Source organism: Somniosus microcephalus, chromosome 17 (genome assembly GCF_052327205.1).
Source record: "Somniosus microcephalus isolate GS21.2 chromosome 17, FLI_Smic_1.0, whole genome shotgun sequence".
NCBI classification, from domain to species: Eukaryota; Metazoa; Chordata; class Chondrichthyes; order Squaliformes; family Somniosidae; genus Somniosus; species Somniosus microcephalus.
In genome coordinates this window covers 37,883,236-37,904,461 of record NC_141003.1, presented here as the reverse complement: position 1 = coordinate 37,904,461, position 21,226 = coordinate 37,883,236, and the positions used below count along the sequence as shown (strand labels likewise).

Here is a 21,226-nt window from a genome sequence, read left to right as displayed (position 1 = left end):
TTGACCAGAAACTTAACTGGACCAGCCACATAAATACTGTGCCAACAAGAGCAGGTCAGAGGCTGGGTATTCTGTGGCAAGTGTCTCACCTCCTGACTCCCCAAAGCCTTTCCACCATCTACAAGACACAAGTCAGGAGTGTGATGGAATACTCTCCACTTGCCTGGATGAGTGCAGCTCCAACAACACTCAAGAAGCTCGACACCATCCAAGACAAAGCAGCCCGCTTGACTGGCACCCCATCTACCATCTTAAACATTCACTCCCTCCACCACCAGCATACCGTGGCTGCAGTGTGTACCATCCACAAGATGCACTGCGGCAACTCCTTCAGCAGCACCTCCCAAACCCGTGCCCTCTACCACCTAGAAGGACAAGGGCAGCAGGCACATGGGAACATCACCACCTCCAAGTTCCCCTCCAAGTCACACACCATCCTGACTTGGAAGTATATCGCCGTTCCTTCATCGTCGCCGAGTCAAAATCCTGGAACTCCCTCCCTAACAGCACTTCACCACATGGACTGCAGCGGTTCAAGAAGGCAGCTCACCACCACCTTCTCAAGGGCAACTAGGGATGGGCAATAAATGCTGGCCTTGCCAGCGATGCCCATCACCCATCAACGAATAAAAAAAGACAGAAAGGAAAAAAAATCACAAAATTGAAATTTGACATTTTAAAAATCTCCAAGAACAATTTACCACCTGAAGGAATGAGACTCCATAGTTTCAATTATTCCCTTTTTGGATCAGAGAGGTTGATTGGCATTGCATTTACAATTATCACATTAAAAAGGTACTTATGTTGTTAATTACCAGACTTAACTTTCTATGGCAAGTTTAATAGGCAATGTATGTGCAAATCCAGCAAGTTCTTAAAAATAGCGGCAAGGCTATGGGCGACATGTCGTTTGTGTGAAGCAAACGGCAGAGTGGCATAAATCGACCAGCAAGTTCTGGAGATTCGCAACTCACGCGTTTCTCCTCAACTCCTGAACTTACTGGATGATCTGACCATTAGTAACGGCATACAGTGTTAACACGCCGTTATTTTTCCTGCAGGATCCGGCCCATGTTTTAATCTAAACCAATAATCTTCTTAAAATATTCAAATACCTCTCCCACTAAGTGATTGTATACAGTTGGGTATATCTGGAGATAGACTGAGTCCATAAATTTTCTGTCAGACACTCGAGCATCTGCTGTTCGTGCTATCATCTTCTTGGACACTTTGATGTTGACAGTGGCAGGCTGTGCATGCTCTGTCCCCTTTAGTTGAATTCTCTGCTTTGGTTTTTCTCTTTTCTTTTCTTCCTCCTCAAGTGCCTAAAAAAAAGCAGAAATATCTTCCATACATTTGTTGAGATACATATCTTAGATAATCATGGAATGCATAGTTGATTTTTTTTTATTGGGAAGTGGCTTATAAACAGGGCTTGAGCAACTGAGGGCTGATAAACAGCTGCTGGACAATATACTCCTCTAAAGTTTTATGCAGGATAACTTATTGGAGATGACCTAGTCAGAACATTATTGTCGAATCTTACTCGGTTTAAATCTTAATTTTGAAATATAATTTTTGTTAGAGCACTCTGATGACTTGGACACCATCCATAAAGTAATATGCATTATTAAAAACAACTTTTATTTTTCAACTGTATTGCACACTTGGTTTCAACATTATAGGAATAGTTATTGATAGAGATGATTAAATACATCACAAAGCACAACTTTTTTGTGTTGCTAGGATCATTAAAAGTGTGCAATGCATCCGGCAAGGCTTGAATAATGAAAATATAAATTTAATTAGATTGTGCAGTGTTTTTTGTGTGTATGTGTGCATGGGGAGAAGGGTAACTTTTGCACTCAATAAGGTGAAGGATATCAGTGTTGGGGATTGGAACACTTTTATCATTCGGTATCAGGATCAAACATAGAGCAAGGCACAGCCAGCTGCAGGGCAGAGCTCCCTTTACTTTGCCCAAATATTGTGCCTTAATCCCAGCTTTAAAAGACCACCTACCTCACTAGTGTGCATTTTTCTACTTTCCACACCAACCATCCTTGTCACCTCTCTGAGATTGCCACTTTCATGTTGTGACCCATGCCCATTAGGAACTGTCAAACACTACACGGGAGACGTTTTAGCAGTCTTGGATTTGAACCCAACTGCAAAGGTGAAAGGTTAGTATTTAATTCACTGTGACACCCAGTCCCTGATGTAGCAAGAGGTTTGATTGACTTACTTTGGCAGTAAGTGAGAATTTGTTGAGAACTTTCCCAAAGAAGATCATGTAAAGTGGTATAGAAAGTAAATTGTGAAGAGGACATAAGGAGGCTACAAAGGGATATAGATAGGTTGTTAGTGGGCAAAGATTTGGCAAATGGAGTATGTGGGAAAATGTGAAATTGTCCATTTTGGCAGGAAGAATAAAAAAGAAGCATATTATCTAAATAGTGAGAGATTGCAGAACTCTGAGATGCAGAGGGATCTGGGTGTCCTAGTGCATGAATCGCAAAAGGTTAGTATGCAGGTATAGCAAGTAATCAGGAAAGCTAATAGAATGTTATCGTTTATTGCGAGGGGAATTGAATACAAAAGTAGGGAGGTTATGCTTCAGTTATACAGGGCATTGGTGAGACCACATCTGGAGTACTGTGTACAGTATTGGTCTCCTTATGTAAGGAAGGATGTAAATGCGTTGGAAGCAGTTCAGGGAAGGTTTACTAGACTAATACCTGGAAGGGCGGGTTGTCTTATGAGGAAAGGTTGGACAGGCTGAAGGGATAATTACTAGTCCTAGCCCCTTTAGGGCTACCCCAGATCAGGCGTATTCCTCAGACGTTCACTTTCAACTAAAGTTTGAGGTGGCTGAATCCTAAAGAAGCTTAATTGGGTCTAAAGGTCGGGACCATCTTTCCCTAAAGGAAAGGAACAACCTGAAAATGTTACCATCCTCCAGATAGCACTTTTAATAAGTTTAGCTGGACTGTAACGTTCCGGATATTATGAGGGTCCGGAAAACTCCCCCAGAATTCTGCAACTCCTCACCAAGGAGTGTAAAGAGATTGAGTTCGCGAGTTTGATACAGAGGTCTTACTTAAGACAATTCTAAAAATATATAGATTTATTAAAGAACCGACATGTAATTTACAGTTGGTGAGTCAATTGCAATATTAACAGTTCCAAAAGAGAAAGCTTACAATTCTATTATCAGAAAACCTACTCTCAAATCTTAACTTGGCTACAGTTTTACAGTTCTTAGTTTTCTACAGGATATCCAGCAAAATCAAATACATTTGATCCTCGAGGTACAAAGAGTTGGAGACTTACAGAGCCACCTCTGAAGCCAAGAATCACTTTGCCCCTTTAAAGCGAGTCTACTATCCCATTTGAGAGTTCAATATTTATACCCTTTTCCAGTGGTATTTCCTTTAAGGTTTTCTGCTGATGTAAGCTAACATAGAAACATAGAAGATAGGAGCAGGAGTAGGCCATTTGGCCCCTCGAGCCTGCTCTGCCATTCAATGAGATCATGGCTGATCATCCAAATTCAGTACCCTGTCCCTGCCTTCTCCCCATATCCCTTGATCCCTTTAGCCTTAAGAAATATATCCAACTCCTTCTTGAATATATTTAATGAACTGGCCTCCACTGCCCTCTGTGGCAGAGAATTCCATGGGCTCACCACTCTCTGGGTGAAGAAATTCCTCCTCATTTCAGTCCTAAATGGCTTACCCCTTATCCTTAGACTATGACCCCTGGTTCTGGACTCCCTGGCCATCGGAAACATCCTTCCTGCATCTAGTCTGTCCAGGCCTGACAGAATTTTATAGGTTTCGATGAGATCCCCTCTCAATCTTCTAAACTCTAGTGAGTATAAGCCCAATCGACACAATCTCTTCTCATACGTCATTCCTGCCATCCCAGGTATCAGCCTGGTGAATCTTCGCTGCACTCCTTCCATGGCAAGAACATCTTTCCTCAGATAAGGTGACCAAAACGGCACACAATACTCAAGGTGCGGTCTCACCAAGGCCCTGTACAACTGCAGCAAGACATCCTTGTTCCTGTACTCAAACCCTCTTGCTACGAAGGCCAACATACCATTTGCCTTCTTAACCGCCTGTTGCACCTGCATGCTTACCTTCAGCGACTGGTGCACAAGAACACCCAAGTCTCTGCACTTCCCCTTCTCCTAATCTATTGCCATTCAAATAATAGTCTGCCTTCCTGTTTTTGCCACCAAAGTGGATAACCTCGCATTTATCCACATTATAGTGCATTTGCCATGTTTCTGCCCAATCACCCAACCTGTCCAAATCGTACTGGAGTTTCACGACATCCTCCTCACAGCATACCCTCCCACCCAGCTTTGTGTTGTCTGCAAATTTGGAGATATTACATCCAATTCCCTCGTCCAGATCATTAATATATATTGTGAACAGCTGGGGTCCTAGGACCGATCCTTGCGGTACCCCACTAGTCACTACCTGCCACTCGGAAAAGGACCCGTTTATTCCAACTCTTTGCTTTCTATCTGCCAACCAGTTCTCTATCCAAGTCAATACCTTGCCCCCAATCCCATGTGCCTTAATTTTGCACGCTAATCTCTTATGCAGGACCTTATCAAAAGCCTTCTGAAAGTCCAAATACACCACATCCACCGGTTCTCCCTTATCTATTTTACCAGTTACATCCTCAAAAAATTCCAGTAGATTAGTCAAGCACGATTTACCTTTTGTAAATCCATGTTGACTTTGTCCGATCCTGTCACTGCTTTCCAAGTGCTCTGCTATTACATCTTTTATAATGGACTCTAGCATTTCCCCACTACCGATGTCAGGCTTACCGGTCTATAATTCCCCGCTTTTTCTCTACCAACTTTTTTGAATAGTGGGGTAACATTAGCTACCCTCCAATCCATGGGTACTGTTCCAGAGTCTATCGAGTTCTGGAAGATGACCAGCAATGCATCTACTATTTCTAGGGCCACTTCCTTAAGTACCCTAGGATGTAGATTATCAGGCCCTGGGGATTTATCAGCCTTCAGTCCCATCAATTTTCCTAACACCATTTCTCTACAAATACTGATTTATTTCAGTTCCACCCTTTCATCAGGCCCTATGTTCCCCGGCATCTCTGGGAGGTTATTTGTGTTTGTGAAGACAGAACCAAAATATGTATTTAGTTGGTCTGCCATTTCTTTGTTCCCCATTATAAATTCCCCTAATTCTGACTGCAAGGGACCTACGCTTGACTTCACCAATCTTTTTCTCTTCACATATCTATAAAAGCTTTTACAGTCAGTTTTTATGTTCCCTGCAAGCTTACTCTCATATTCTATTTTCCCCTTCTTAATTAATCCCTTTGTCCTCCTTTGTTGAATCCTAAACTGCTCCCAATCCTCAGGATTATTGCTTTTTCTGGCCAATTTATATGTCCTCTCCTTGGATCTTATGCTATCCCTAATTTCCCTTGATAGCCACGGTTGAGTCACCTTTTTTGTTTTATTTTTATGCCAAACTGGGATGAACAAATTCTGTAGTTCAGCCATTCGGTCTTTGAATGTTTGCCATTGCCTAGCCACTGTCAACCCTTTGAGTGACATTCCCCAATCAATCCTACCCAACTCGCTCCTCAGACCATCGTAGTTTCCTTTATTTAAATTTAGGACCCTAGTCTCTGAGTCAACTACTTCATTCTCCATCTTAATGAAGAATTCGATCATATTATGATTGCTCCGACCCAAGGGGCCTTGTACAACAAGATTGCTAATTAATCCTTTCTCGTTACATAATACCCAGTCTAAGATGGCCTGATCTCTGGTTGGTTCCTCGACATATTGGTCCAGGAAACCATCCCGTAAACACTCCAGGAATTCCTCCTCCGCAGTATTGTTACTAATTTGGTTAGCCCAATCTATATGTAGATTAAAGTCACCCATGATGACTGCTGTGCCCTTATTGTACGCTTCTTTAATTTCCCTTTTAATGCCATCCCCAACCTCCGCCTTACTGTTTGGAGGTCTATATACCATTCCCACTAATGTTTTCTGCCCCTTAGTATTTCTCAATTCTACCCATACAGATTCCACATCATCAGAGCTAATATCCTTCCTTACAATTGTGTTAATCCCTTCTTTAACCAGTAATGCTACCCCACCTCCCTTTCCTTTTTGCCTATCTTTCCTGAATATCGAATAACCCTGGATGTTGAGTTCCCAGCCTTGGCCATCCTTGAGCCACGTTTCCGTAATCCCAACCAAATCATATTCGTTTACCTCTATTTGCGCAGCCAATTCATCCACCTTATTACGAATGCTCCTCGCATTAAGACACAAAGCCTTCAGGCTTGTTTTTTTAACGCTCTTAGACCTATTAGAATTATTATTTACTGTGGCCACATTTGATTTAAACCGTTGATTTCTCTGACTGCCACTTTTGTTTTTCTCCTTCCTATCTTTTGCTTTTATCCTTGTTTCCCTTTCCTCTGTCTCCCTGCTCAGGTTCCCAACCCCCTGCCATTTTAGTTTAATTATCTAATTAGCTAATTATCTCTAGTCATTTTTATGCTGACCCCCGCAATTCTTACAGTCACCTCAGCTGGTAGCATTACAGAATTATGTCTCTCCTCTAGGTGTTATAAGTTTATCATAAAAAACAGTGTAACAGCAGGTGCGTTTTACTTGATGTCATTTTTACAAAGGCAGATGTTTGTGCTTCTTTACGAAGTGTAAATTAGAACACCTTGTACAGGGTGAACTATTGTCTTGTTCCCAAAGGTTCAGACTGTCAGGAGCCTTTAACCTTCTGTTTCAATAAGGTTATTGATTCAGTGTCAACAACTTATCTTATCTCAGTAGCCAGAATGCTATCACAGCTTTTCCATAGTTCGGTTTCTAGATTTCCAGACCCAGTTTGTCATGTTTTGATAAGGCCAGAATTCTTTCACAGAATGGTGTATTTTTCTGAATAGGTTATATGGCTCATTCCTTCACAAGGCTAGGCTTGTATCCGCTGGAGTTTAGAAGAGTAAGAGGTGACTTGATTGAAACATATAAGATCCTGACGGGTCTTGACAGGGTGGATGTGGAGAGGATGTTTCCTCTTGTGGGAGAATCTAGAACTAGGGGTCACTGTTTGGAAATAAGGGGTCGCCCATTTAAGACAGAGATGAGGAGAATTTTTTTCTCACAGAGGGTCGTGAGTCTTTGGAACGCTCTTCCTTGAGGGCGGTGAAAGCAGAGTCTTTGAATATTTTTAAGACAGAGGTAGATAGATTCTTGATAAGCAAAGGGATGAAAGGTTATCAGGGGTAGGCGGGAATGTGGCGTAATCAGATCAACCATGATCTTATTGAGTGGCGGAGCAGGCTCGAGGGGCCGAGTGGCCTACTCCTGCTCCTAATTCATATGTTCGTATGTAAGACCTTTTCACCTTCCTTGCTTTCTTTTATTCCTAAACACCCTCCTTTCACTTCTGGAACACCGATTCAAATCAAGCCGGGACTGGTGGAATAAAACACTCTTCTCTGATGGTTGTAAAGGCCCAATGAGACATGCATTTTGGCAGTCTCAAGTCAGTTTCCAGGCAGCAGAAGCCTATGGCACAAAATGGGCCATAATCTGGCACAAACTGTCACTCTATCTCAGGAAGGCAACGGGGACGACTGCTGTATGCAACTGACAAAAGAACAAATGTTCTTTAGAGGTAAGGGTCAAGGTGTATTGGGACAGAGTAGTGGAAGCTTCATTGTGCATTTGGCCATGCTACACCTGATGCACTAGAGGCCAGTGTTGACACCAGGTGACAAAAGTGCAAAAGTGCTCCATTCCCCAGGACCGACATTGCTCACCTCACTGAGCACATAGATCAAAAAGATATAAAACACCAGCTATTAGTAACAATGATCACTCTTGTCACTTATATTGCCATAAAACCAACTTCATTGTTTATATTAAAATGGTGTTTGGAACATGAATGTAGAACAAACACAAACAAAAATGCTAGATACAAAATTTGACAGCACAGGAGGCCATTCGGATAATCGTTCTTGTGCCAGCTCTCTGAAAGAGCTATCCATTTCTCCTTTTTGTTGTCAACAGCAAAACTAAGGAAAGAGGGTTTATTCATAATGGACAGAAAAAAGAATCAATAACTGGATGAAACCCTCCAGGCAAATTAGTCTGGTCTGTAATGTAGTGCTGGACAATATAAAAAGGATCAAAAGTGCACAGCTGTCAACATAGTGAAAAATAAGAGTTTTCAGGTTGTCCCAACATATGTAATTACTAGATCACATCATATTTGTAAAGTATGCTTAAAACATCCAGTACAGATAATTACTGCATTAATTTCTTTGCTATTTTGACTCTTGCATTCTAACTCCTACAAACTGGAAGTCTATGTACTAACTTCTGGGACAGATTTTAACTGGGAGCGGGTTTCGGCTTGGTGGGGGGTGGGGCGAACATCAAACTCATGTGACTGATGTCATCAGTTTGAGGCCTGGGCTATTTTACCTCCCGGGACTCCTTTACATTCCACCGGTCAACTGCACGCCCAAAACAGGCAGCTGGCCGGATTTGGGCAGGTCAACAATCGCAGGACTTAGAGGCTGCCCACCAGCACCAAGGTAAGTTGTGGAAGGGAAGGATCGTGGCTATTTTGAGGGTGGGAGGGGGGCGGGAGATGAGCCTGGGACAGCAGAAGCCCAGACTTACCATGTGGGACCAGGAGGAGCTCTCCTGGCCACAGTAAGGCAAGTTTCTGACGTGCGTTAGAAGGGCTCCTGTCAGGAATGACCCAGGTTCTGCCTCACCTCGCCACCAGAGGGCACCATGAACTCTTAATTGTTTCCTTCCTTCTTCCTAATCGTACTCACCTGTGCATGGTTATATGCCTGCTATTTAAGTGGTGCTTAGTTTTATGTCCGGTGCTCAGTCTTGAGTTTCACACTGCCTTGTGATCCTCTTGCCGGCCCGCTAGCCTGTACCTGTGCTGTTGTTATTTTGTTTGTTTCTAGTAAAGTCTATCTTTGTTTGTGCAACCTAACCTCTGCCTCAGTTTGCCTTCCTGCAGTTGGGTTCACCCAGTGCCACTCATCACAGCAAGACTGAGCCAAACATGGACCCAGCAGAGAGGGACCAATGGCCACGGCGAGTCTTTGAACATCTACAACTGATCTTGGATGAACTGCGGTGCTTCGCCACATCGTTCTCCTGAAGCCAGAAACAGCTGGAGGCCGTCATTGCTTTCCATCAGAGCCAGAGTCAGGCGACCCAAGCTACTCCAGCACCGTTACCCGCTCCTCCGGTTTCGCTTCCCCCTCTAAAAGAACCCCGATTACCTGCGCCCGAGCGCTATGACGGTAACCCGGGAGGATGTCGAGGCTTTCTAACCCAGTGTTCCCTGGCTTTCGAGCTGCAAGGTTCATTGTTTCCCACTGACCGTTCCCGAGTAGCCTACGTCGTTTCGCTACTCACTGGCAAAGCACTTACCTGGGCTACGGCATTCTGGGAACAGCAAACTCCGGCATGTTCAAACTACCAACTTTTCACTGAGGAAATGAGAAGGGTCTTTGATCATCCTGTCAGTGGGAGAGAGGCATCTAACAAACTGCTTCGGTTTCGCCAGGGGGCTCGTAGCGTTGCGGACTTCGCCATTGAGTTTCGCACTCTCACGGCGGAGAGCCAATGGAATTCGGAGGCACTCATCGCCACTTTTCGCCACGGTCTCACGGATGAAATCAAGGACGAACTGGCTTCCAGAGATTCGGTGAGTGATTTGGAGTCTCTCTTTGATATGTCCATTCGAGTGGATAATCGTCTCCGTGAGAGGCGAAGAGAACGCTGCTCCTTTTTCACCCCACTTCCGGAAACAAGAGCCTTCCCTGCTTCGAAGCCATCCGAGAGCCTCTGAGCCCTCCCGAGTCCATCTTTGACTGCTCCAGAGGAGCCCATGCAGTTGAGAGTAACTTGTCTCTCGCAGCCTGAACGTGATCACCGAATGAGAGAGGGATCTTGCCTCTATTGTGGGGAACCGGGCCACTTTCGCTCTTCTTGTCCAGAGTTGGTGGGGAAAAGCCAGGGCTCGTCCAGGACGGAGGGACCTGAGATGAGCGTAACCATCCCTCCCGGCCCCACTGTTTCTAGGGTCCTGCTGGCATCTTCCCTTTTCTGGGGCAATCAACAACATGATCTTAAGGCCCTGGTGGATTCTGGGGCCGATGGTAACTTCATGGATCTGGGTTTAGCTAAACAGCTCAAGATTCCCCTGACCCATGCAGATCACCCCCTCACTGTTATCGCCCTTGATGGAAGACCCCTGGGCTCCGGAACTATTCACCATCTTACTGCCCCCCTGTGTTTGGGCGTCGAAGGACAACATTTCGAGACCATCCAATTCTCCCTTATCCACTCTCCCGAGTTTCCATTAGTTCTGGGTTACCCTTGGTTGGCCTGCCATAATCCACGCATGGATTGGGCCGCCGGCCGGCTTACGGACTGGGGCTCCGCCTGCCACACCACCTGTCTTCGCTCCAAGCCTCCTTCCCAGCCCCAGGAGCCCCCATCTCACTCTGAATTGTCCCGAGTGCCTCCCGAGTATGAGGATTTAAGAGAGGTTTTCAGTAAGGTTCGAACCACATCACTTCCCCCTCATAGGCCATATCACTGTGCCATTGACCTCCTGCCTGGGACATGCCCACCTAGGGGTAGGATCTTTTCTCTTTCTGCTCCAGAGACCGCCACCATGGAGGATTACATCCGTGATGCCCTCGCCGCTGGCTTCATCCGTTCATCCACCTCTCCTGCTGGTGCCGGTTTTTTCTTCGTGAGTAAGAAAGATGGAGGTCTCCGCCCCTGCATCGACTACCGTGGCCTTAACAAGATTACTATAAAGAACCATTATCCTCTTCCGCTGATGTCGACGGCCTTCGAGCTACTACAGGGAGTCACAGTCTTAACAAAATTGGATCTCCGCAACGCTTACAACCTCATCCGTGTCCGCGAAGGGGACAAGTGGAAGACGGCATTCAACACACCTACTGGGCACTATGAGAACCTGGTCATGCCCTTTGGATTGGCCAATGCCCCTGCTGTGTTCCAGGCGCTCATCAACGACGTTCTCCGAGACATGCTGAATCGCTTTGTCTTTGTCTACCTGGATGACATTCTCATTTTCTCCAAAACTCTTCACGATCATGTCCAGCATGTAAGGCAAGTCCTGCAACGTCTGCTTAACAACCTCCTTGTTTGTCAAGGCTGAGAAGTGTGAGTTTCACATTTCCACGGTTTCATTCCTGGGCTTCATCATCTCCAGCGGCAATATCCAAATGGACCCTGGCAAGACCCAAGCTGTCCGAGATTGGCCACCACCCACCTCTCTCAAACAGGTGCAACGCTTCTTGGGGTTTGTTAATTTCTATCGGAGATTCATCAGGAACTTCGGCACCATTGCTGCCCCTCTCAACGCCCTCACCAAAACCGCTTCCACCCGGTTCAGTTGATCCGCTGAGGCTGCGCAGGCTTTCGAGGATCTCAAGCGGCGCTTCACGTCTGCTCCTGTCCTCGTGATTCCGGATCCCTCACTCCCCTTCATTGTCGAGATGGATGCCTCTGATATAGCAGTGGGTGCCATTTTGTCCCAGCAGTCTAACGACAACAAACTGCACCCTTGCGCCTTCTTTTCTCGCCGACTCACTCCTGCAGAGCGAAACTATGATACTGGAAACAGGGAACTACTAGCAGTTAAGTTGGCACTGGAGGAGTGGAGACATTGGTTGGAGGGGTCTAAACACCCGTTCATTGTCTGGACAGACCATAAGAATCTGGCCTATATCCAGGAGGCCAAACGGCTTAACTCCCGTCAAGCTCGCTGGGCACTGTTTTTCCAATCGTTTCGACTTTGTCCTGTCATATCGTCCAGGATCCAAGAATCTCAAGCCTGATGCTCTCTCCAGGCAATTTGATCCACCTGAGCGGGAAAGACAACCAGAACCTATTCTTCCAACTTCTCGAATTGTAGCACCGGTTCGCTGGGGGATCGAGACGCTGGTCAGAAAGGCACAACAGAGGGAGGCAGACCCTGGCAACGGCCCACCAGGTCGCCTATTTGTTCCCAACACGGCACGCTCACAAGTCCTGCAGTGGGGGCATTCGTCTCGACTCACCGGTCATCCAGGCACATCCAGGACGCTGGAGTTTCTTCGCAGAAGGTTCTGGTGGCCCACCATGGAGAGGGACGTAAAGGCGTTCGTGGCAGCTTGTGCTACTTGTGCACGAAACAAGAAGCCTCGATCCCGCCCCCAAGGTTTGCTGCATCCTCTCCCCATTCCCACTCGCCCCTGGTCACACCTCTCTGTGGATTTCATCACAGGCCTTCCACCATCTTAAGGCAACACTGTCATTCTGGTCATCGTGGATCGCTTCTCCAAAGCCTGTCGCTTTCTGCCCTTGCCCAAGCTTCCCTCAGCCCAAGAGACAGCCGAGCTCATGGTCCAGCATGTTTTCAGGTTGTTCGGTTTGCCTCTTGACATCGTCTCTGACCATGGTCCACAATTCGCCTCCCGGTTTTGGAGAGCTTTCTATAAGCTAATTGGAGCTACTGTCAGCCTTTCCTCGGGTTTCCACCCTCAGTCTAACGGTCAAACGGAACGGATCAATCAAGACCTGGAGACGACCCTGAGGTGTCTCGTGTCCGCTAACCCTGCGACCTGGAGCTGTCACATCGTCTGGGCTGAGTACGCACACAACACCTTGCGCTGCTCCTCCACAGGAATATTGCCATTCGAGTGCCAGTTCGGGTTTCAGCCTCCACTGTTCCAGGAGCAGGAGCTCGAGGTGGGGGTTCCCTCCACGGAGAAGTTTGTCCAGCGCTGTTGACGGAACTGGAGGAGAGCGCAGCTGGCTTTACAACGAGCTTCTCGGCAACAACGGATCCAGGCCAACAAGCGGCGCAGACCGGCTCCTTCATTCTGTCATGGTCAGAAGGTCTGGCTTTCTACTCAGGATCTCCCGCTGCGGGTGGAGTCCCGCAAGCTGGCGCCCCGTTTCATCGGTCCCTTCACGGTGTTGAGGAAGGTCAACCCGGTGTCCTACCGTCTCCAGCTGCCTCGCTCCATGCGGATTCATCCCACCTTCCACGTCTCCCGGCTCCGGCCAGTGGCCATCAGTGCCCTGGCGCCCGCCACGAGGCCTCCCCCTGCTCCCCGCATCATCGACGGCCAGCCTGCCTACACGGTCCGTCGCCTGATGGACTCTCGCCGGGTTCGCGGGGGCCTCCAGTTCCTGGTAGACTGGGAGGGATATGGTCCGGAGGAACGCTCCTGGGTCCCGGACCGGAACATCCTGGATCGCGACTTGGTGCAGGATTTTCTTCGTCGTCGCCATGGACCTTCTGGGGGTACGTCGGGGGCTGTTCCTGGTGGGGGGGTCCTGTCAGGAATTACCCAGGTTCTGCCTCACCTCGCCACCAGAGGGCACCATGAACTCTTAATTGTTTCCTTCCTTCTTCCTAATCGTACTCACCTGTGCATGGTTATACGCCTGCTATTTAAGTAGTGCTTAGTTTTATGTCCGGTGCTCAGTCTTGAGTTTCACACTGCCTTGTGATCCTCTTGCCGGCCCGCTAGCCTGTACCGTTGTTATTTTGTTTGTTTCTAGTCTATCTTTGTTTGTGCAACCTAACCTCTGCCTCAGTTTGCCTTCCTGCAGTTAGGTTCACCCAGTGCCACTCGTCACAGGCTCCTCTTCTTCCTCACCAAGTTTTACTAAGCAGTGTGCCTGCAGCATGTATCCCACTCAATTGGCCATTGAAATTAGTTGGGCGGGCACCTTGGCTGTTTACTCTTTTTGATTGGGTGGTTAAACAATTGGTCTGTAAATTAATAAAACTTTAAATAAAACTTAACAAATTAAATTAAAATTGCGTTGGCCGGGGTGATGATGCACTCCAGTATCCGTGGCGCCCACCGGTCACGGAAGGCCTCAAGTGTGCCGGCGGACACCGTATGCTCCATCTCCAGGGCTACCCGGGCACGAACATGGCCGCGGAAGAGAGGCAGGCAATCGGGCCGAATGACCCCCTCAACCGCCCACTGCCTGGACCAGTTAATGGCCTTTTTGGCCAGGCCCAGGAGCAGTCCTATGAGGAGGTTCCCCCACCCTGCACGCTCCCCTCTGCACCGGGTGACCAAAGATCAGGAGCGTGGGACTGAAGTGCAACCAAAAATCGAGGAGCAGCCCCTTCAAATAGTGGAAGAGGGGCTGCAACCTCTCACATTCAGTATAAACGTGGAACACGGACTCCTCCAGGCCACAGAAAAGGCAGGCGGCCTGGGAGTCTGTGAACCTATTTAAAACTTTATTGCATGGGACTGCCCCGTGCAACACCCTCCAGGCCAAGTCCCCAATTGATAAAGGGAGGACTCCCACGTAGAGAGCCCTCCATTGGGGCCCTCCACCTTGGCTGTTTAAAGGGCCCAGTTAAGTTGCGGTGGGCGGGAATCGAGTGGGACTGAGGCATTAAATCTGCGCACAGCTATTTTAACTACGCACCCACCACCCCGCTCCCGCTGGGCTGGGTTGATGAGAATTTCCCAACCCAGTTTCAGATTCCTGAATCAAACAGCAATGTGATGAAATGGTTTGGCATTTTTTTTTTTAAAAGCTAGGTAATTAAGCTAAGGTGAAGACGATAAGCTTACAGAGCAGTCTTTTTACTCTAGAAAAGTGTACACTTCAGGGAAATTTGATTGATGTCTTTAAAATAATGAAGGGAATAGACTACTTGAATTAGATAGGTTAGGGAGAGCCAGTGGTTGTGCACACAAGTTAGATACCAGGAAGTTTTACTTTCTTGCAGTGGGTCATTGACCTTTAGAACAAGTTGCCGGTTCGTGCAGTGAGTGGGGATTCTCTGCAAGCGTTCAAAGGGAGATGGATGAGATTCTGGGTGTGGCAGTTAACGCAGCGTAAAAAAGGTAGGTGGGATATTAAACAATGTTTCTCCTGGTCACTGTAGTATCCTGGAACTCGTTTTGATCGCGTTTTGGGGTCAGAGAGGAATTTCACAGGTTTATTTTCCCCCTGAATTAGCCTAGGGCTTTTTTATCTGATTTTTTGTCCCTCCTGGATTACATGACTGCTGGTGGGTGGGAGAGCGTTGGGAATCATAAAGCTCTTTTGCAGCATGAGTGTATGGGACAGGCTCGGCGAACCAACTGATCTTTTCCTGACCATCGTTTTTGTATGTTCGCAAACGTGTTCATAAACAAAGTACCTCAGCAAAAAAAATACCATTTAAAAGACGTATCTGCAACTGGCAGAATGACCTTTCATTAAATATATCTAACACAAGGTTTGTTTCTACCATATAATTTGTAATTATGTACCAGCAGCATTTTCTCACGGTTATGTTTTTTAATTTCACTGGTCCTATCAAATGTGAGTGCTTGAATCAGAGGAGAAAGAGTTGTTTCAGGATCAGTATTGTCTCCCTGATCTACAGTGGAAATTTGCAACAACCTGCGGAGACACAATAAATAAGTTATATTTATTTTTCATTGGCTATAAAAATTAAATGCTGTGATTAGGGACACCGTGTGGGATCGCCTGGTTTTCTGGTGACCCGATGACGACGTCCTCTGGTGCTTGCACCGGGCCTTCTAAGGACGTCTTTCCCTGCGAATGGGTCTGCTGGGGACGTCAACTCACCCATTCCCACTGCCGTTCCTACTCAATGAAATTCATCTCATGAAACGAAACCTGTGATCCAGGTGTAGTGTGGGGAGGGAGGGAGAATGTGATCCTGGTGTAGTGTGGGCAGGGAGGGAGAATGTGATCCAGGTGTAGCGTGGGCAGGGAGGGAGAATGTGATCCAGGTGTAGTGTGGGGAGGGAGGGAGAATGTGATCCAGGTGTAGTGTGGGGAGGGAGGGAGAATGTGATCCAGGTGTAGTGTGGGGAGGGAGGGAGAATGTGATCCTGGTGTAGCGTGGGCAGGGAGGGAGAATGTGATCCAGGTGTAGCGTGGGCAGGGAGGGAGAATGTGATCCAGGTGTAGTGTGGGGAGGGAGGGAGAATGTGATCCAGGTGTAGTGTGGGGAGGGAGGGAGAATGTGATCCAGGTGTAGCGTGGGCAGGGAGGGAGAATGTGATCCAGGTGCAGTGTGGGGAGGGAGGGAGAATGTGATCCAGGTGTAGCGTGGGGAGGGAGGGAGAATGTGATCCAGGTATAGCGAGGGGAGGGAGAGGGAGAATGTGATCCAGGTGTAGTGTGGTGAGGGAGAATGTGATCCAGGTGTAGCATGGGGAGGGAGAGGGAGAATGTGATCCAGGTGTAGCGAGGGGAGGGAGGGAGGGAGGGAGGGAGAATGTGATCCAGGTGTAGCGTGGGGAGGGAGAGGGAGAATGTGATCCAGGTGTAGCGAGGGGAGGGAGGGAGAATGTGATCCAGGTGTAGTGAGTGGAGGGAGGGAGAATGTGATCCAGGTGTAGCAAGGGGAGGGAAGGAGAATGTGATCCAGATGTAGCGAGCGGAGGGAGGGAGAATGTGATCCAGGTGTAGCGAAGGGAGGGAGAGGGAGAATGTGATCCAGGTGTAGTGTGGGGAGCGAGCGGGAGGGAGAATGTGATCCAGGTGTAGCGTGGGGAGGGAGGGAGAATGTGATCCAGGTGTAGCGAGGGGAGGGAGGGAGAATGTGATCCAGGTGTAGCGAGGGGAGGGAGGGAGAATGTGATCCAGGTGTAGTGTGGGGAGGGAGGGAGAATGTGATCCAGGTATAGCGAGGGGAGGGAGGGAGAATGTGATCAAGGTGTAGTGAGGGGAGGGAGGGAGAATGTGATCCAGGTGTAGCGAGGGGAGGGAGGGAGAATGTGATCAAGGTGTAGTGTGGGGAGCGAGCGGGAGGGAGAATGTGATCCAGGTGTAGCGTGGGGAGGGAGGGAGAATGTGATCCAGGTGTAGCGAGGGGAGGGAGGGAGAATGTGATCCAGGTGTAGCGAGGGGAGGGAGGGAGAATGTGATCCAGGTATAGCGAGGGGAGGGAGGGAGAATGTGATCAAGGTGTAGTGAGGGGAGGGAGGGAGAATGTGATCCAGGTGTAGCGAGGGGAGGGAGGGAGAATGTGATCAAGGTGTAGCGAGGGGAGGGAGGGAGATTGTGATCCAGGTGTAGCGTGGGGAGGGAGAGGGAGAATGTGATCCAGGTGTAGCGAGGGGAGGGAGGGAGAATGTGATCCAGGTGTAGTGTGGGGAGGGAGGGAGAATGTGATCCAGGTGTAGTGTGGGGAGGGATTAAGGGAGAATGTGATCCAGGTGTAGTGTGGGGAGGTATTAAGGGAGAATGTGATCCAAGTGTAGTGTGGGGAGGGAGGGAGAATGTGATCCAGGTCTAAGGTGAGGGGAGGGAGGGAGATTGTGATCCAGGTGTAGCGAGGGGAGGGAGGGAGAATGTGATCCAGGTGTAGCGAGGGGAGGGAGGGAGAATGTGATCCAGGTGTAGCGTGGGGAGGGAGGGAGAATGTGATCCAGGTGTAGTGTGGGGAGGGATTAAGGGAGAATGTGATCCAGGTGTAGTGTGGGGAGGTATTAAGGGAGAATGTGATCCAGGTGTAGTGTGGGGAGGTATTAAGGGAGAATGTGATCCAGGTGTAGTGTGGGGAGGGAGGGAGAATGTGATCCAGGTCTAAGGTGAGGGGAGGGAGGGAGGGAGAATGTGATCCAGGTCTAAGGTGAGGGGAGGGAGGGAGGGAGAATGTGATCCAGGTGTAGCGTGGGGAGGGAGGGAGAATGTGATCCAGGTGTAGCGAGCGGAGGGAGAGGGAGAATGTGATCCAGGTGTAGCGAGGGGAGGGAGGGAGAATGTGATCCAGGTGTAGCGAGGGGAGAGAGAGAGAATGTGATCCAGGTGTAGTGTGGGGAGGGAGGGAGGGAGAATGTGATCCAGGTGTAGTGTGGGGAGGGAGGGAGAATGTGATCCAGGTGTAGCGAGGGGGGGAGGGAGGGAGAATGTGATCCAGGTGTAGCGTGGGGAGGGAGAATGTGATCCAGGTGTAGCGAGGAGGGAGGGAGGGAGAATGTGATCCAGGTGTAGCGAAGGGAGGGAGGGAGAATGTGATCCAGGTGTAGCGAGGGGAGGGAGGGAGAATGTGATCCGGGTGTAGCGAGGGGGGGAGGGAGGGAGAATGTGATCCAAGTCTAAGGTGAGGGGAGCGGGAGGGAGTATGTGATCCAAGTCTATGGGGCGGGGAGAGGAGCACGATCCAGGTCTACTTTGAGGGGCTCTCAGGTGGGGAGAGCATCAGTGAGGTCCAGAAGGGCACACAATCCAGATTGGGGTGGGGGGAGGGTCATGATTCAGGTCTAGCTATCTTGATATACCATATATATTAATGTAAAAGGTGACACCTCCAAACCCCACCACTTTCTAGCCAAAAAAACCTGAAAACAATAACACAGTCCATGATCCACACGCAGTGCCTCATTAGTCACCGCAGCTCTCCCCCAGAGTGTTTCGTTTGACGGAGTGATTAGCAACAGTGTGCGTACTTCAGGTTTTGGGTCAACCCAACAATATCATCCTTATGCACATGTGTCCAATAACAGGACTCTCAACACATGCGCAAGAGGTGTGGCCCAGCCGGTGGCGTAATTTTCGATGACGTCACCCTCACTTGTTCACCCTGCCATTCGTGCTGAATGAAATTCGCCGCACTAAACCAACCCTGCAGCTCAAATAATGTGAAATAGTCGATGCTGTGGATTTGTCACATTCGGACTCAGAGAACCGGGTGCAGCACCCCGCATGAGCTTGCAGTGCTCATTCATTGGGGGCATATTTGAGGGGTTCCACAAGTCAATTGCTTGGTTGGCCTGATTCAAATTCAAAGTGAGGTGGGAGGCTGCTCAATGGGGAGGCCTCACTCCCCCATCAGACAGGGGAGTTTTGTGGGAGTTTTTACAGAACAAGCTGTCCCACACCACTACAGGTGTTCAGTTGCAATGGACACTTTTCCGCACACATTGCCAATCTGGCTGTGTGCTTTTTGAAAGTTGCTCAGTAATTTCTGGCAGCAGCTTCTGAAGATCCCTCTACATACATACTCAAATTTATCTCTCTTCAAGGTGCACAGATGCTTAGCATCATAGGTCTCCAGGCCATTGCACCTGCTAAATGTGGCAATGCTATGGTAGCCCCATGACCTCAGACCTTCTTGACCTCCATAGAGTTTGCAAACTCAGTCGATATGAATGTGCAGCACCTGATATGCCTTCAGGAACTGACATTTTTCCCCATAGAGCCTCCTGTGGCAATCAGCTCATGTTCATTTTTAAAAATTCATTCAAGGGATGTGGGCGTCGCTGGCAATGCCAACGGTTATTGTCCATCCCTAATTGCCATTGAGAAGGTGGCGGTGAGGCGCCTTCTTGACAACTGAGTGGCTTACTAGGCCATTTCAGAGGGCAGTTGAGAATCAACCACATTGCTGAAGACGCTTGAAAACACTTTAGCCATAGTCTTCGGTACCCCAATGCATGGCTCCACCACGCTTCAGGATGTGGAAGATTCATGGAGCCTCCCCCTGCTGTCAGTTGCCAGGTTGTCCACCACCTTTCTTGACAAGGATGCAGCATAGGCACATGGCTTTGCTGTGCTCTAACAGCTTAGCTCTGCCTTTTGGTGCTTAATGGGTAGGCAGGCCTTCATGGTAGCTTCACTAGGTTTGTAGCCCATTCAAAGATACACCTGTTACTGCTCTCAAGATGCCCTTCCACAAGGTGCATTGCACCAGGCCAAGCGAGGGAGTGGGGAGGGGAGGGTGAGAGAGAGGGAGGGGGAAAGAAAGAGAGAGGAGAGGAGAGGAGAGCAGGGTGAGGAGGAGAGTGGAGTGAGAGAGGGAGGGAGGGGGAAACAGAGAGGAGAGGGGGAGGGAGGAGAGAGGGAAGGGAGTGAGAGTGAGAGAGAAAGAGGAGGGGGGAGGGAGGAGAGAGAGGGATGGGTGAGGGGGGAAACAGAGGAGAGGGAGAGGGAAGGGAGTGAGTGAGAGAGAGAGGGAGAAGGGGGAAACAGAGAGAAGAGGGAGGAGAGGGCAGGGAGTGAGAGAGAGAAGGAGGAGGGGGAAACAGAGAGGAGAGGGAGGAGAGTGAGGGAGGCCTTTCTGGAGCCGGGAGGGGAGCCTGGGCCCCCCAAGAAATCCTACCAAACAATAATACAAAGTACCGTTGGTTCTTGTGGCGGCTGTGCCGCATCCTGCCGGGTTCGTCTGGAGGCTTTGGCAGCAAGCGAGTCTCACCGCGACTCATTGTGAAACTCCAGTGGCGCTGGCACTGCCAGAGATGTGAACGAGCCCCCGGTACCGGTCAGTGAGGATTTTATCCCGTCCCTATAAACTCCAGAGGACGAGACTCGCAGAAATTTCTCACAGTTTATGCCCAGTCTCTGAGGCTGTAATGACATTACAGGCTGTAACTAATATTTTGGCGGTGGGGGGAAGAGTTAAAGAACGTTTTATTTAAATTTTAAAATGCTAACGATTGACTCTCGGGACTATCCTATTGCTGGGCTGCCCTAACAGGACATGACAGGTAGAAGTAGATAAAAAGTTGTTTTTTGTTGTGCTTCACGGGACTAGTCATAGAATAGTAATATAGTTTAACAGTTTCGTAATTTGCAAAAAAAAATTAAATAAGCGCATTTTATCAAATATATATTCATGTTATTCAGTATTGAAACTAGGTGAAACAGATGTTAAAATTGAGTGTCTATATCTCCGGCTCCAGGCCCACTCTGCAGCAGGTTTAACTGAACTGTTTTTGCCAGCACTTGTCTGACTCGGGCAGGTGCCTCAATAATATAAGCTAATCAGGGTCCTATGATGTACATAGGATCCTGATGTGATTTTAACAGCCTACTGAGTGTGGTAAAACCTGCCAGGGAAGAAGCGGAGGTTCTAAAAGGTAAGTTTTAAACCAATCTTTGTGGTGCCAGGAAGAGCAGGAGTGCTCCTCTTGCACCCAAGAGGAAAGTCTGGGCCTGTGCTGTGCCAGGCATCCTCCATGTCAAACCCCCCCAACTTATCCGATAGCTGGCACGCAGCCTCCAGGCAGCCTCTGATCGTCACCTGCCAGCAGCTAGCCAGCCTACTCTTTACACCCATTTTGGGTGGGCAGCTGGCCAACGGGATGTAAATGAGGCCTGCAGTTAACCTCAGCCGAGCCTTCC

At 48.5% G+C, this 21,226-nt stretch overlaps 1 protein-coding gene across 2 annotated transcripts in view; it reads right to left on the bottom strand.

The window, feature by feature from the left end:
• ccdc87 (coiled-coil domain containing 87) overlaps positions 1-21,226 on the bottom strand; it is a 147,471-nt gene that overhangs the window by 86,536 nt on the left and 39,709 nt on the right. For both annotated transcript variants that reach the window (XM_086010194.1, XM_086010195.1), the window contains exons 9-10: positions 15,397-15,529; positions 1,116-1,325 (exon numbers count right to left, since the gene is read on the bottom strand). In XM_086010194.1, coding sequence (XP_085866320.1) covers positions 1,116-1,325; positions 15,397-15,529 — 343 coding nt within the window. The remainder of the gene's footprint in view (positions 1-1,115; positions 1,326-15,396; positions 15,530-21,226) is intronic.